This window comes from Pelobates fuscus, chromosome 5 (genome assembly GCF_036172605.1).
Source record: "Pelobates fuscus isolate aPelFus1 chromosome 5, aPelFus1.pri, whole genome shotgun sequence".
Lineage (NCBI taxonomy): Eukaryota > Metazoa > Chordata > Amphibia > Anura > Pelobatidae > Pelobates > Pelobates fuscus.
Window position 1 is genome coordinate 284,233,969 of NC_086321.1, and position 13,226 is coordinate 284,247,194.

General features: G+C 40.3%; 1 protein-coding gene across 1 annotated transcript in view; it reads left to right on the forward strand.

Annotated features, from left to right (window-relative positions):
- The first annotated feature begins 6 nt into the window (after positions 1–6).
- COPE (COPI coat complex subunit epsilon) overlaps positions 7–13,226 on the forward strand; it is a 28,064-nt gene continuing 14,844 nt past the window's right edge. Inside the window, exons 1-7 of the mRNA XM_063455385.1 lie at positions 7–246; positions 1,729–1,791; positions 1,969–2,069; positions 5,058–5,210; positions 9,903–9,956; positions 10,894–10,975; positions 11,653–11,808. Coding sequence (XP_063311455.1) covers positions 7–246; positions 1,729–1,791; positions 1,969–2,069; positions 5,058–5,210; positions 9,903–9,956; positions 10,894–10,975; positions 11,653–11,808 — 849 coding nt within the window. The remainder of the gene's footprint in view (positions 247–1,728; positions 1,792–1,968; positions 2,070–5,057; positions 5,211–9,902; positions 9,957–10,893; positions 10,976–11,652; positions 11,809–13,226) is intronic.

The following is a 13,226-nucleotide window of genomic DNA, read 5'->3' on the forward strand; positions in this document are numbered from 1 at the left end:
ACAGCTATGACGTCAAGGCCAGTCCTGATTAGCCCACGGGTCCAGGACAACGTTTCCCACAATGCCGCGCGGCGCAAGGCGGAAGCAATGTCCCAAAGAGGAGGAAGTAAGCGGCCAGACCGGGTGACGTGTCCGGTACCTACAGACATGGCGGCTCAGGGAGAGGTAGACGAGCTTTTTGACGTGAAAAATAATTTCTATATCGGCAGCTACCAACAGAGCATCAACGAGGCACAGAGGGTGAAGGTAAGAAAGGAGTGACAGACATGGAAGATGGGCAGCATGCTGACTGACTGCCATAGTACAGGGCTGTGACATGGGGAGGCACAAGGTGCGTGATTTAATATAATAAAAAGGAGAGTGGACAATTATCACACAGTATCAGGGTTATTCACTGAAGGGAGAACTCAAAGTTAAAGGAACACTATAGTAACAAACTCGTTTTCCTGGCACTATAGGGTCATTAGGTCCCCACTCCTGCTGGGCTGAATGGGTTAAAACCCCTCCAGTGCCTAGGCTCCCTCAGCGCTCCACCCCCTGCCGACGTCAGATCTGAATGTGAAAGCGCGGCAAGAGCCGAACGCGTTCAAAAAGCCCAGATAGAAAGCATTACTCAATGCTTTCCTATGGATGTCCAGCATCTTCTCACTGTGATTTTCAAAGTAAGAATCGCGGAAGCGGACTCTAGCGGCTGTCAGTGAGACAGCCACTAGAGGCTAGATTAACCCTTAGTAAAACATAGCAGCTTCTCTGAAACTGCTATGTTTTCAGCTGCAGGGTTAAAACTAGAGGGACCTGGCACCCAGACCACTTCATTGAGCTGAAGTGGTCTGGGTGTCTACAGTGGTCCTTTAATTTAAAAACACTTTTTAGAGCAAAGACCGTGTTTACATTACTGCTTAGTAACACCTCTAGTGACAGTCACTCAGACGGCTACTAGAGGTGCTTCCTGGGTCAGAGCTGCACAGTGTGCATCTCTTTTGTTCAGTTTCTCCACACGGTGCATGGAGGAGCTAAACACTCCCCACAGAGATGCATGCATTCAATACATCTTTATGAAAAGATGCTGATTAGCGTGGAACAGCAGTTTGCTGCGCATGCGCAACAGCCTTACAATGCTTTGATATGGTAAAAGCATTGGATTAACTGATATCGTCAATTTTGCAGAGTGGGGTGGCGCTGGAATAAAGCTGAGTAAATAGTGTTTTCATAGTTATAGTGGCAGGAATAGATGTTTGCATTCCTGTCACTATAATGTTCCCTTAGGATATAAAAGTCAAACTGGAAAAATCCTGTGAGTCAGCTATACTTTCAGTTCAGCTACTCTGGCATTTAATTAAAAAAATTTTTTTAAACCTACTTTAGTGGATAACCCTGCAATATTGTGGAGTAACTTTTATTGAAATCAATGGACATGCTGAGCAAATTTATAAAGAACGGTTGTGGTGGAAAATGTTGTCTAACAGAATGTTTTAATGGATGAAGTTGGGAGATAAAATTTGACTTAAAAGATATTGGTGTTTCTTAACGTCGATAAGTGGTGAGTTTGACAATAAAGTTGAAAATTCTGCTGAATTGTGCAGTTTGGTAGCTTTCTGCAACTCGCCATATAGTGGAGAAAAATTGTCAAAACACTTTTGAAATAATGTTTGGATGTGTTGAACGGATGCGCCGCATTGCATAATTAATCATAGCTACACATTACTTATCTGTTGTTATATCTTACAGACTTCAAGTCCAGAAAAAGAAGTAGAAAGGGATGTATTCCTATACAGAGCATACATCGCTCAGGTTAGTAATAATTTGATTTAACTGTGGATTATATCTTTTGCACAATATTATATTCTTTCCCATTGACCATGGTAAAAAAAATTCTAGATTTAGTTACATGTTACATCTGTGTGTTTTTTTTTCCCATTTTAAATACTCATTTATCATATATATTTTTATTTTCCCGCTCTGTTTTAGCGGAAATATGGCGTAGTCCTGGATGAAATCCGTTCCAATGCCAACTCAGAATTGCAGGCTGTCCGAATGTTTGCTGATTATCTCTCCAGTGAAAATCGAAGGTATGCATCTCTTAAATTTAACAGCAGAGTAATAAACAGATGCTCTTCAGCATTTATTTGCATCTGTGACTATCTTCTACTTATATCTAGCTTCGAACTCCCACTATCCTTAACCCTGCAACTGTAAATATTGCAGTTTTCATAAACTGACTAGACAGCCACTAGAGGGTACTTCCTGGTTTATTGCACAGGTTTTCTGTGCTATAGCGTCGCTAAAATCCCCATAGGAAAGCATTGAAAGTATTTTCAATGCTTTCCTGTGGAGAGGTCTAATACGCTTGCGCGGCATTGCCGCACATGCGCATTAGGTCTCCGCCACCGGCGGCCGCGCATGTGCAATCTGTCTGGAGTGTGGGCGGACCCTAAAACAGCGCTGAGGGACATTGGCACTGGTCTCAGGTAAGTCACTGAAGCGGCTCTAACCCCTTCAGCAACTTGAGATGGGGGTGGGAGGGAGAGGGCACCTGCAGTGCCAGGAAAACTATTTCTTTTCCTAGCACTGGAGTGTTCCTTTAAAGTGCAACCATCATGACCGTTTCACTTTTTTGCTTTGCACTTATTTATGTAGGGCATACATAATATATCGTAAAGGTAAATTATATTTTGCATTGAAGCACCCGGCTTGTCCTACCAACATCATAATTACTGATGCTCTCAGCAAGTACAGTGCTTTCGTAAGGATCCTTTGGGGAAGGGGGCTACTGCGCATGTGCGGCAATTGCCACACTGTGCCAGTCAGCATCTCCTCATAGAGATACATTAACTCAATCCATCTGTATGGGGAGCATTCAACGTCTTTTGCAGAAGGCTGATCCTGCAAAGATTGCAGTTCCACAGCAGGAAATGCCTTAAGTGACATGAATGACAGCCACTAGAGTGTTCTTAGCGACAAATGTAAACAGTGCCTTTTCTCAGAAAATGCTGTGTTTTCAATTGTGAAACTGCAGGGACAGTTCATTTGCACTATAACTACTGAAGTGTGCTGTAGTGGTTGGTGCCGCCTCTCTATATTAAGTAGTCAAACCGTTTAAGAATAGTTTGATTCTTACCAGGTGTCACTTCCTCTCTGTACTACTTAAATCAGGGAGCTGAAAGCTCTCTGCCTGGCAATTCAGGGCCTAAGTCACTGGCTGAGAGTGAGCAACTAGCAATCTCAGCCAATGAGATAATCTAGCACAGAAGAGCTAACCAAAGCTCCTGCTCAGGAACTTCTGGCTTTCTGGTGGAAGCAGTGCAGGTGTGGAGAAGCACTGGCTGATTCAAGTAATAAGCAAAACCACCTGCCTTAACTGCTACTATGCCCTGTTTTAGTTTTGGTGCGTGGATTGTTCCTTTAATTTTATATCATGGTAATTTTTTTTTATTTTATAGAAGAAATCTGCAGTAAACAGAAAATGCCAAAACATACATGACTTTCCTACACGGGCCATTATTGCATAACCCAGTTTTTAACCAATTATTGTTATTTTTAAGTAATGCATGTATCAAGGCTTTTGCTTATTAATTATTTTATCGTAGAAGGTTATGTCAGACTAGGTTTTTGGGAGATAGATCCATCAGAAACGGGTTGATGACTCTAATCCTATTTGGTGGCTGGAGGGACGTTTCTGAGGAAAATTTGTGTTAAGGAGTAGGAGTCCTGCAGTCTTCTTTTGTTTCTGCAGATTGAGTTCTGTAAGCATAATTATGCTTTTTTTTTGGTTTGAATGTATCAAATAGGAGCTTGCTCCTGAGAAATGCAAACTCCATTGAACATCCATCCACTTTAAATGTAAATTAAAATCTATGGATGGCAATATCACTTGGTACAAAGGCTAATTATGATCCACACAAGAACAACACAGTGCATGTAAATAGCTCTACGCTATACAATGTAACAAGTACCTCAGCAGTCTAAGCCCTAGAGGGATTGCTTGTCCTACTAAAATAAGATCGAGAACCGCAAAGCTGTCCCTGACCTTCTCTGCCAACAGTACAGCTAATGTGTCCTCTGTTACTACAAATGGCAACCTACATACTGGCTCAGACAAACGCTCAAAGCGCTGGGTTGGCGCTCCGCCCCCTCCTTCACCCCACAGGGGGTGCTAGTGCGCATGCGCGGCCAAAGCCGCAAGTGCATTAGGCCTTCACCACAGGAAAGCATTGCTGCAATGCTTTCCTATGGGGAATTAACTGTTGCTAGATGTCCTCCGGCAGAGGGTGAGTATGTCCAGCATCAGTAATGCGAACAAAAGTCACCTAACCACCAGGAAGTGCCTCTAGTGACTGACAACCACTAGAGGCAGGGAATTAACTGTTGCTAGATGTCCTCCGACGGAGCGTGAGTATGTCCAGCATCAGTAATGCGAACAAAAGTCGCCTAACCACCAGGAAGTGCCTCTAGTGGCTGACCACCAGAGGCAGTATTAACCCTGCAAGGTAATTATTGCAGTTTCTCCAAAACTTTAATAATTACCATTTCAAGGTTAAGGGGACAGAGACGGTGCACCCAGACAAGTTCAATGAGATGAAGTGGCCTGGGTGCCTGTAGCCTCCCTTTTAACAACCCTGCATTACACAAGTGCTGGTAAGAGTTATTGAAGGACATACAAAAAGCAAATATTTTGGGTCTTAATTCTTGAAAATATTTTAACCAAATGTGGGCTTGAAGTAGTGAGTCGCTTGTAGGCTTGTCTAGTAGCATAGGAATTCAACTTCTGAGCGCTTTATGTACATACATACACACATAATTACTAGGAATGTGTAAATAATTGTCTTAAGACTCTCCAGGTAACTCTCAAACAGATTGATTCATCCATATGTGGATTAAAATGCATTTCATTTGTACAGGATGCACAGAACAAATATTTGCCTAATAAAAAAACGATGATGTGATTTAACCACATATGTCTCATGTGTGATTAATGGATAACTCAAAAGCCAGAAATAAACATATTAATAGTATGGTAGACTACGGCCTTTATGTTAATATTAAATTATGTTTTACAGAGATGCTATTGTCGCAGAGCTGGACAAAAAAATGTCAAAAAGCGTTGACATTACCAACACAACATTCCTGCTGATGGCAGCTTCAATTTATTTCCATGATGGCAATACGGATGCGGCTCTACGAGCACTTCACCAAGGAGACAGTTTAGAATGGTATGTTCAGTTTATTTTGTTTGCATAGTAAACGTATGCTAAAGTTCTTTGTTTGTTTAGATATTTTGGTTATACCCCCTTAGTGGTCCTCTCCCCTCAATTTCCTTTATTGGTCCTCCTTTACCCTCCCTTGTGTGTCTCCTTACCTCTCTTTGAAGCATGGTCGAGAGGCGCGGACCGCGATGCTGTAGCTTCTATGTCCTGTATCCAGTCTGACAGGAAGTGATCTCTCAGTGAGTCTGGCCGGGTACAGGAATCAGAAGCTTCTGTACAACGGTCCGTGACGAAATTCTGTTCACCAGGTGTGAAATTCTACTCACCAGGGTTACATTTTCAAATGCTAATGGCGAGTGTAAATTTTGAGCCCTGGTTTTATCAATAGGTCATGTTAAACTTTTGATAATGATTTAGGAACATTAAAAATACTCTCAATTGTTAGCAGGGTTATTCACTAAATCTTTACTTACTGGGCACCTAGTTGCTACTTTTGAGGTTAAAGTGAGCAGCCCCTGTCTGCTCACTATTTAAAAGATATTCCCCCAAGTGCAGCATGATGCGCAGGGCATAACCTCTTTTATGATAATATGGGGGTCATGTTGACCACATAGACTTTTTTTTATTATTATTTATCTATTTATTTTTCACTTTGTAATGTGGGGGCTGGCTAACGAGCACTGGTCTGATATCACATATTTAACTCTTGTTATTTATTAACAAGTTTATTAACCCTTGTTTATTTTTTTTATTTATTTTTTAAACTATTTACCTGCGGACTGTGAGCTAGTAAATAGTACCGTATATACTCGAGTATAAGCCGACCCGAATATAAGCCGAGGCCCCTAATTTTACCCCAAAAAACTGGGAAAACGTATTGACTCGAGTATAAGACTAGGGTGAGAAATGCAGCAGCTACTGGTCAATTTCTAAATAAAATTAGATCCTAAAAAAAATATATTAATTGAATATTTATTTACAGTGTGTGTATAATGAATGCAGTGTGTGTGTATAATGAATGCAGTGTGTGTGTGTATGAATGCAGCGTGTGTGTGCATGAATGCAGCGTGTGTGTGCATGAATGCAGCGTGTGTGTGCATGAATGCAGCGTGTGTGCATGAGTGCAGCGTGTGTGCATGAGTGCAGCGTGTGTGTGTTGCAGAGCCTTGGTGGGGGGGGTGGGCAATTTTTTTTTTTTATTATTATTTTTATTTATTTAATTATTATTATTTTTGTATTATTATTTAATTATTATTTTATTGTTATATATTTTTTTCGTCCCCCCTCCCTGCTTGATACATGGCAGGGAGGGGGGCTCTCCTTCCCTGGTGGTCCAGTGGCATTGGCAGTTCAGTGGGGGGGAGAGGGGGGCTGGCAGAGATGTTACTTACCTCTCCTGCAGCTCCTGTCAGCTCTCTCCTCCTCCGCGCCGTCCGTGCAGCTCCCTCTGTCAGCTCCCAGTGTAAGTCTCGCGAGAGCCGCGGCTCTCGCGAGAGTTACACTGGGAGCTGACCGAGGTGCTGAACGGACGGCGCGGAGGAGGAGAGAGCTGACAGGAGCTGCAGGAGAGGTAAGTTACAGCTCTGCCAGCCCCCCTCTCCCCCAGTCTGTATTATGGCAATGCAAATTGCCATAATACAGACTATTGACTCGAGTATAAGCCGAGTTGGGGTTTTTTAGCACAAAAAATGTGCTAAAAAACTCGGCTTATACTCGAGTATATACGGTAATTCAAACTGTTGTACATAGAATCCTATACTTTGTAAAGGGTTAGGAGAAAAAAAACACTATTTTTTAAGCAGATGGATGCATATTCTGCTGTTGACCAAATTCTGACCGAAATAGTAAATATGAGATTTACCATTCTGTCGGAATCTGTCCATTTTCACTGAATTTTTTCTTCTGTTGCATTATTTACCCTGTAATTTTCAATACGTTTTGAAGATCTTATTTGCAGTAATGATCTCACATCACAAAGAGTAGTAGTATTATCGTAAAAAGCCAACCTCTTACAGCCCATATACTGCAGCCCATAAAGTAGGTATGTAGAATAGATGGAATATATCTGCCTGAGATGTATTTCTTTGTATTGCTGTTTCTCATATTTGTGTTATTCAGACCCCTTTATTTTTCCAATTTTTTTATTTTGAAACATTATGCTACAGTTGTTTAAAACATTTTTTTTTTACTTCAGTCTATACTCCATACACCATCATGACAAAGCAAAAATCAAATTTATGACACTATTGTAAGAAAAACCTGAAATATTACATTGACAAATTTAAACCCTTAACTCGGTACTTAGTTGATACTCTGCCATAAAGGCTAGATCGATGACAGTGATGATGGCTATCCCTCTATAGATTTCTCTCCTCTCCACACATGATCCCTGGAAGTCACCCAAAATGACCACTGGAGTCTCAGCCACCTTTCTTATAATTCTTTTCTCCTCAGATTGCTAAATCTGGTCGGGCGACATGCTCTAGGAATAGTCCTTATTGCGCCAAACTTTTTCCATTTAAGAATTGTGGAGGCCACTGTGCTCTTGGGAACCTTCAATGCAGCCTAACAGCTCTGCAGACAGTTCACGTGACCTCATGGCTCGTGCTTTTTGCTCTGATAAGCATTTACTGCTGTGAGACCTTATGTAGACATCCATGGGCCTTTCCAAATCAGTAGAATTGGCAACAGGTGGACTCCAATCAAAGTACAAAAACATTTCAAAGATGATTCCGAGAAATAGGATATATCTAAGCTAAATTTCAAGTGTTGGAGCAAAGGGTCTGAATATTCATGTCAATGTGATATGAGTTTTTTCATTGTAGTACAATTGCCAAGTTTTGTTTTTTTCTAAAAAAAAAAAAGAAAAAATGTGTATATGCTCTCTCATTAAGGAGTTTTGAGAGTAACTGTAATGTAATATATATATATATATTATACAGTGGGACCTCGGTTTACGAATTTAATGCGTTCTCCGGGACATTTCTTATTGCGAAAAAACGCGGTGTCCCATAGGAATGCATTAAAAACCAATTAATCTGTTCTGGAGGTCAGAAAAAAGTCAAAATGAGCTGGCATGGAAACCAACCCACAATGCAGAACACACAATAAAATACATGCAAACTACAAAGCTCAGCTTCCTACCTTTCCACATCTTGAGAAATGCACCAAAAAGTCCTAAAACAACTGCATACAATTTCTAGAATAGCTCCGAAACTGGCTGCAAAAGCCACTCCAACACCTCCACACTCAACGCCACGTGCTACCCACAGGCTCCAGCATGCAGGGGGTGGTGCTACAAAACCTCCCAGGTGCAATGCATCCTGGGGAAATTTGTTTGTATTGCGAAAATAATTTGTAAACCGAGGCATTATTTTCAATGGATTTTCATTTGTAAACCGAAAATTATGTTAACCGAGGCGTTTGTAAACCGAGGTCCCACTGTGTGTGTGTGTGTATGTATGTATGTATGTATGTATGTATGTAACAGGGTTGATGTTCCAGGAGGGATAAGCCAAATGGCTAATGATTTAGGTAAACTAGAAAAATGGTCAGAGTTGTGGCAACTGACATTTAATGTGGATAAGTGCAAGATAATGCATCTTGGACGTAAAAACCCAAGGGCAGAGTACAGAATATTTGATAGAGTCCTAACCTCAACATCTGAGGAAAGGGATTTAGGGGTGATTATTTCTGATGACTTAAAGGTAGGCAGACAATGTAATAGAGCAGCAGGAAATGCTAGCAGAATGCTTGGTTGTATAGGGAGAGGTATTAGAGTAGAAAGAGGGAAGTGCTCATGCCATTGTACAGAACACTGGTGAGACCTCACTTGGAATATTGTACGCAGTACTGGAGACCGTATCTTCAGAAGGATATTGATACCTTAGAGAGAGTTCAGACAAGGGCTACTAAACTGGTTCATGGATTGCAGGATAAAACTTACCAGGAAAGGTTAAAGGATCTTAACATGTATAGCTTGGAGGAAAGATGAGACGGGGGGGATATGATAGAAACATTTTAAATACATAAAGGGAATCAACACAGTAAAGGAGGAGACTATATTTAAAAGAAGAAAAACTACCACAACAAGAGGACATCGTCTTAAATTAGAGGGACAAAAGGTTTAAAAATAATATCAGGAAGTATTACTTTACTGAGAGGGTAGTGGATGCATGGAATAGCCTTCCAGCTGAAGTGGTAGAGGTTAACACAGTAAAGGAGTTTAAGCATGTGTGGGATAGGCATAAGGCTATCCTAACTATAAGTTAAGGCCAGAGACTAATGAAAGTATTTTGAAAATTTGGCAGACTAGATGGGCCGAATGGTTCTTATCTGCCTTCACATTTTATGTTTCTATATAATTTTTTTTTTTTTTTTTTTATATAAACAATTGTAGCAAGGCTGCATGATTTAAAAATAAAATTTTAAAGTGTGAAAGGGTTTGAATACTCCTTGAATACACTGCATACAGCTATGTATATCACATTTTATTCTGAGTTGTCCGTCCCATCTCCTAACTTTGGACATGCTTATGTCACAGTGACAGCATATGTAAGCTGTAATTTTCATCTTAAAATATGTAATACTGTCCGTTTCATTACGATGAAGTAGATGTTGGATCTGGTTTGTTTTTTGGACTAATTAACTATATGTCTTAAGTTTGTATTTATATTCTATATTTGTGTTCTTTTACAGCATGGCCACAAAAATCCAAATACTGCTGAAACTTGATAGGCTTGACTTAGCCAGGTAAGAATTTATAGCTGGTCTATCTATTTGAACACAACATATAAAAAGTTTAAGGTACTCTTCTTCATGTAGAGATGTAGATATTTGGTGTACTCCACAAATCTAAATCTCAGAATTCAAAAATGAACTACAAAAGGATACATACAGACAAATATGAATTCAAAATTATTTTGATAGCCAAGATAGGCAAGAATCTAATGCTGTCCTTGATCATTAACGGTTATCATTAATTGAATATATACAAAATGTAACTCGCCAAAACAAGAGTAGGTTATGCCATAGTAGTAGCTTCAATTATCAGATTAGATGTGTGAAATATTTTCGCAAACTGATAGCAGTCATATCACAATTGCCAATTAGTTTACACCCAGCATGGTTAACTGTGTAGTAAACATGGCTGTGCACAGTGATTACCAGAGCCACTTGCAGCATGTGGAAGAATTAGAACTCAGTCCAAGTTTAAAAAAAAAAAAATGGACCTAATTAACAGAGCAAATATGAGCATCTCATTCGCCTAATCAACAACGGAGCATTAGTACTGGATAATCTCTGAATTATTATAAACCTTGTAATTAAGGTAATTTAGGTTTCTTATACTATTATACTACTGTTTTACTGTGCAATGATCAACCAAACATTTATAGATACTTGCTAAATATAAAGTATAATAAAAGGTACAGCGTAAATACACAGTGTCCCTATAAAACAACTGTCTGCATAATAATAGGAATCCACTCGTGAGCAACTGGGAGGAAAAAATAGCTAAAAAAGAAAACATGACAGTTGCATTTCTTATATCAGCCTTTTGTCTTTACACCCTTTTCTTATCACTATACTGAACTATGGTGGGTGTATTATTATTTTAGATTTTGTGTCTGCAAATTACACACAGTATTCACATAGAAGGACTCACTCCATTTATTTTTCATCCTACCAGAAAGGAATTGAAGAAAATGGTGGATTTGGATGAAGATGCAACACTAACACAGCTGGCAACAGCTTGGGTCAACATTGCCACAGTAAGCATTACCAGGCTAACTGAGAACAAATTTTAGAAAATCAGATCAGGGCTGTCTGTCAAATTTAATTATCAGCTGTTGCTTCTTACATTTTGCTACTTAAAGGGATACTATAGTGATGGGAATACAAAGACATTAGAGGCTGGCCTAGTCCTGCAATGTAAACTGCAGTTTTCGAAAACTGCACTGTTTTGCATTGCAATACTAAGGGTTGCAAAAGCCTGTCCCTACACATCTTCAAAAAGAAAAACATTTTAACACTTGCATTGTTTGGAGCTTTGGTAACTGGCACTTGATACTAGTGAGGTGGTAGTAGTATCTGATCAGTTACTATTCCAAACTGGTCTACCTACTTATTGCCAGCCAACCTGCAAAATTATATCCGCTACTTTTAGTTGTCGTCTTTGAAGCTTGTGCCAAGAAATTTGAATCTCTTCTGAAATGTACTTGAATGGTTGAAGCCAATTCCTTTATTTGTTATGGCCTTTGCTCCATTGCATATCAAATGGCTGGGAATCCAATTCCAATTTTCCAAGATAGTCTGAAAATCCACGAATATTTTATGTTCACAGATGCTCCAAGATGTCTCCTGCAGTTTGACCATTTGACCAGTATTCTGTGTCTCATTCCGTTCATATTATTATATGTTTGTCAGCTTCTCTTCTATCCTTTACCAGGGTGGAGACAAGTTGCAAGATGCTTTTTACATCTTCCAAGAGATGTCAGAAAAATACTCCTCTACCCTGCTTTTGCTGAATGGACAGGCAACTTGTTACATGGGTCAAGGCAAGTGGGAGGACGCAGAAGGCGTCCTGCAAGAAGCTTTGGACAAGGTATAACCTTTTACATTCTTAGTTTGTCCATCTAAATGTATGTGTTTATTGGCCATTCACTTAATCAAATGTGTAATAAATGTTTAGTCAACATTTGTACATAGGCACCAAAACAACATTCGCTTAATGACGCAGTTTTAATGGACAGCTCATGCACTTGCAGTCTCACTACTCAATTATATGCCATTTAGGAGTTAAATCACATTGTTTACAGTCCCAGTCATTCCTCACCTGCCTGCAACTTGCACAGCCTTTCTAAATACTTCCTGTAAAGAGAGAACTAATGTTTAAACTTCCTTTATCACACAGCCTGTTTAATTTAGAATGTATTTCCTTCTGTATTAATACCCTACTGTAGCCTTGTGTGTGTTTTAAAGTTCAATTTACAGAGTAGGATGGGAAACACCTCATACTTCTGTTTCTTAATGTATTTGCCAACCAAGACTACTGTGCTAGGAAATGCAAATGTAAAGTATCAGAGTAAGCTACAGAACATTTCTATTTATGGTGTAACCCACAATTTACTTTTGGTGAGCTTATTCTCTGACATCTACTGTAATGTGCATCCTTATTGTGCATTTGCTCAACTGAGCTAACCATCCAGGTTGTAACAGGACTGGTTGTCTTACAGCCACAGTTAATTTTTAAAAGTGACCATTTCTTTTAAAATCTGTACTTTATGTAAAATGATAAAAAGAGAACACACTCTTTACACATAAAGCACCTTATGAAGCTGAAGTGTTTTTAGGGGTTAGGTGTGCCCCTTTAATGCAACTAATATGTATATTTGTGTGTGTATATGTGCAGATATAGAGTGTATTTTTCCTATCAGATTAGAGGCAGTGCTTACACCATAGGGATATCCAATCTGGAGGGAAAAAACAGGCAGGCAAATCTCCAAACATTTTAACCCCTCCCCTAATTACCTCCTTTCCAATAAGTAGCAGCTCCTCCTGATCATCCCCAGTTCTTTGCCTGCCTTCGGCAGGGGAGGTTATGCAGGAAGGTTCTCCAGGAAGCAGGTGAGAAGGGCTGAGGCTCGGGAGGCTCTGCTTCCTTGATGTTCGGGTAAGTAGCGTTTAACACGCCGGACGGCGTGGTCCCTCAGAATTTATTCCGTCTCTTGCCGTGCCAGGTGCCGGTCTGACGAAGGACGCAGGCGTGCGTCGGCTGGGAGGTCCTGTCGGTGGAACGCACACACAGGTTGCGTTGCGTTCCACCAGGGAGTCGCAGAGCGCTATGCACATGCGCAATGCGAACCTGGATTCAGGCGCCAAATTTGAACTTGGCGTTTTTGTTTGGTTACAGGACTTAAAAGGAGCATTACCAGCAGCAACCTCTGTTTGCCAGGAGCTCTCAGAACGGTTGCAAAGTGTGTTTCTCACCTGCCCTCCAACACACTCTCAGGCCATTTAAGG